Source organism: Coregonus lavaretus (genome assembly GCF_964263955.1).
Source record: "Coregonus lavaretus genome assembly, contig: HAP1_SCAFFOLD_6017, whole genome shotgun sequence".
NCBI classification, from domain to species: Eukaryota; Metazoa; Chordata; class Actinopteri; order Salmoniformes; family Salmonidae; genus Coregonus; species Coregonus lavaretus.
Window position 1 is genome coordinate 32,501 of NW_028157865.1, and position 3,175 is coordinate 35,675.

General features: G+C 49.2%; 1 protein-coding gene across 1 annotated transcript in view; it reads left to right on the top strand.

The window, feature by feature from the left end:
* The window catches only part of LOC311124798 (protein diaphanous homolog 3-like), a gene marked incomplete at both ends in the record, with an annotated part of 31,466 nt that extends 28,429 nt beyond the window's left edge, over nucleotides 1–3,037 (top strand). Inside the window, 3 exons of the mRNA XM_084198894.1 lie at nucleotides 840–958; nucleotides 1,063–1,127; nucleotides 2,933–3,037. Coding sequence (XP_084055020.1) covers nucleotides 840–958; nucleotides 1,063–1,127; nucleotides 2,933–3,037 — 289 coding nt within the window. The remainder of the gene's footprint in view (nucleotides 1–839; nucleotides 959–1,062; nucleotides 1,128–2,932) is intronic.
* Between the last annotated feature and the right edge of the window lie 138 nt (nucleotides 3,038–3,175).

Below are 3,175 nucleotides of genomic sequence, written 5' to 3' on the forward strand. Positions count from 1 at the left end.
TGGCATGGGAAACGTGTGTTAACATTGCCAAAGCAAGTGAAGTAGATAGTAAACAAAAGTGAAATAAACAATAAATATTAACAGTAAACATTACACTCAGAATTTTCAAAAGAATAAAGACATTTCAAATGTCATATTATGTATATATACAGTGTTGTAACAATGTACAAATGGGAAAATAAATAAACATAAATATGGGTTGTATTTACAATGGTGTTTGTTCTTCACTGGTTGCCCTTTTCTTGTGGCAACAGGTCACAAATCTTGCAGCTGTGATGGCACACTGTGGTATTTCACCCAGTAGATAAGGGAGTTTATCAAAATTGGGTTTGTTTTCGAATTCTTTGTGGATCGCTGTAATCTGAGGGAAATATGTCTCTCTAATATGGTCGTACATTTGGCAGGAGGTTAGGAAGTGCAGCTCAGTTTCCACCTCATTTTGTGGGCAGTGTGCACATAGCCTGTCTTCTCTTGAGAGCCAGGTCTGCCTACGGCGGCCTTTCTCAATAGCAAGGCTATGCTCACTGAGTCAGTACATAGTCAAAGCTTTCCTTAAGTTTGGGTCAGTCACAGTGGTCAGGTATTCTGCCACTGTGTACTCTCTGTTTAGGGCCAAATAGCATACTAGTTTGCTCTGTTTTTTTGTTTGTTCTTTCCAATGTGTCAAGTAATTCTCTTTTTGTTTTCTCATGATTTGGTTGGGTCTAATTGTGTTGTTGTTGTTGTTGTTGTGTCCTGGGGCTGTGTGGGGTCTGTTTGTGTTTGTGAACAGAGGCCCAGGACAAGCTTACTTAGGGGACTCTTCTCCAAGTTCATCTCTCCCCTCATCTCTCTCTCAGGCCCCAGTACTTTAAGATCATAGAGGAGTGTGTGTCTCAGATCGTCCTCCATCGCAGTGGGACCGACCCAGACTTCACCTACCGAAAACGCCTTGACGTAGACTTCAGTGTCCTCCTGGGCAAGTACACACACACTGCAGGAACGACAACACATCCCGTCTGTGGTATTGCTTCCACCCCTCTCTGACTGACTGACTGAGGTGTGTGTGTGTGTGTGTTTCAGAGGTGTGTGTGGACAAGGCTCAGCTAGAGGAGTATGAGCAGAGAGCTGCTGACTTGGCTCTGAAGGTAACAACCCACCTCCCGTTCCATCCACACGTTGTATAAGGAGGTACTGCATCATTTAAACATCCCCTGATTATAAGCAGATTACTAGAAATCGTTAACACGGTCGCTGGTAATTAACAGAATTCACAGATTAACCCCCCCCCCCCCCCCCCCCCCCGCTGCGTTGATTTCCTCAGAATGCTCCATAGTAGTGGGTCAAAATGAATGTTGCTGAGAGAGAATTCTAGATGCACACACGCACACACACACACACGCACACACACACACACACAATAACCCCAGATGGTAAAGTCCCCCATGTCTTACCATGTGGGAGGTGGCTTGACCCCCGGGAAGCTAGCTGCTTCAGAACACACACACACTATAAACCCTAACCGGGCTATAAACCTGTGTCCCAGCATTGGGCCGGGAAACCGGGCTATAAACCTGTGTCCCAGCATTGGGCCGGTAACCGGGCTATAAACCTGTGTCCCAGCATTGGGCCGGTAACCGGGCTATAAACCTGTGTCCCAGCATTGGGCCGGTAACCGGGCTATAAACCTGTGTCCCAGCATTGGGCCGGTAACCGGGCTATAAACCTGTGTCCCAGCATTGGGCCGGTAACCGGGCTATAAACCTGTGTCCCAGCATTGGGCCGGTAACCGGGCTATAAACCTGTGTCCCAGCATTGGGCCGGTAACCGGGCTATAAACCTGTGTCCCAGCATTGGGCCGGTAACCGGGCTATAAACCTGTGTCCCAGCATTGGGCCGGTAACCGGGCTATAAACCTGTGTCCCAGCATTGGGCCGGTAACCGGGCTATAAACCTGTGTCCCAGCATTGGGCCGGTAACCGGGCTATAAACCTGTGTCCCAGCATTGGGCCGGTAACCGGGCTAAACAGACTGCCTGGTGGGAAGGGGATCCACAGGTGTGTGTGTGTGTGTGTGTGTACTGCAACACATCAAGAGAACAGAAAGAGGGAGAGATAGTGTGTGAATCTCAAAAGTCGTTCCTTGATTCCTTGCGTCCTTTTTCCCTTGCCTCCTAAAAATATACATTGGGAAGCGAGGAGAACAGTCAACTTAATAGAGAACAGCTAGAAACACATTCAACTGTGTTTTTTCCCAGAGGGACTGAGTTGTTGTGTGCTTTGTCTACCTCTCTCTCTCCCTCTCTCTCTGTCTCTGTCTCTCTGTCTCTCTCTCTCCCTCTGTCTCTCTCTCTCCCTCTGTCTCTCTCTCTCTCTACCTCTCTCTCTCTCTCTCTCTCTCTCTCTCTCTCTCCCTACCTCTCTCTCCCTCTCTCTCTCTCTCTCTCTCTCTCTCCCTCTCTCTCCCTCTCTCTCTCTCTCTCCCTCTCTCTCTCTCTCTCTGTCTCTGTCTATGTCTCTCTCTCTCCCTCTCTGTCTCTCTCTCTCTCTACCTCTCTCTCTCTCCCTACCTCTCTCTCTCTCTCTCCCTACCTCTCTCTCTCTCTCTCTCTCTCCTACCTCTCTCTCTCTCTCCTACCTCTCTCTCTCTCTCTCCCTACCTCTCTCTCTCCTCCTCTCGCTCTCTGTCTCTGTCTCTCTCTCTCTCCCTCTCTCTCCTCTCTCTCTCTCCCTCTCTCTCCCTCTCTCTCTCTCTCTCCCTCTCTCTCTCTCTCTCTGTCTCTGTCTATGTCTCTCTCTCCTCTCTTGTCTCTCTCTCTCTACCTCTCTCTCTCTCCCTACCTCTCTCTCTCTCTCTCCTACCTCTCTCTCTCTCTCTCTCTCTCTCCCTCCTCTCGCTCTCTGTCTCTCTCTCTCTCTCTGTCTCTGTCTCTCTTTTCTCTCTCTCTCTCCAGTTTGACGAGGAGTACCTGGGCCGACAGGAGGCTCAGGCTCAGCTGCTGAAGAGTGAAGAGAAGATCAATGAACTGCAGGCAGAGCTACTGGCCTTCAGGTCCCAGGTAACACACACACACCCAGAGACAGACATAAACACACACACCAGGTATCAATGAACTGCAGGCAGAGCTACTGGCCTTCAGGTCCCAGGTAACACAGACACACCCAGAGACAGACATAAACACACACACCAGGTATCA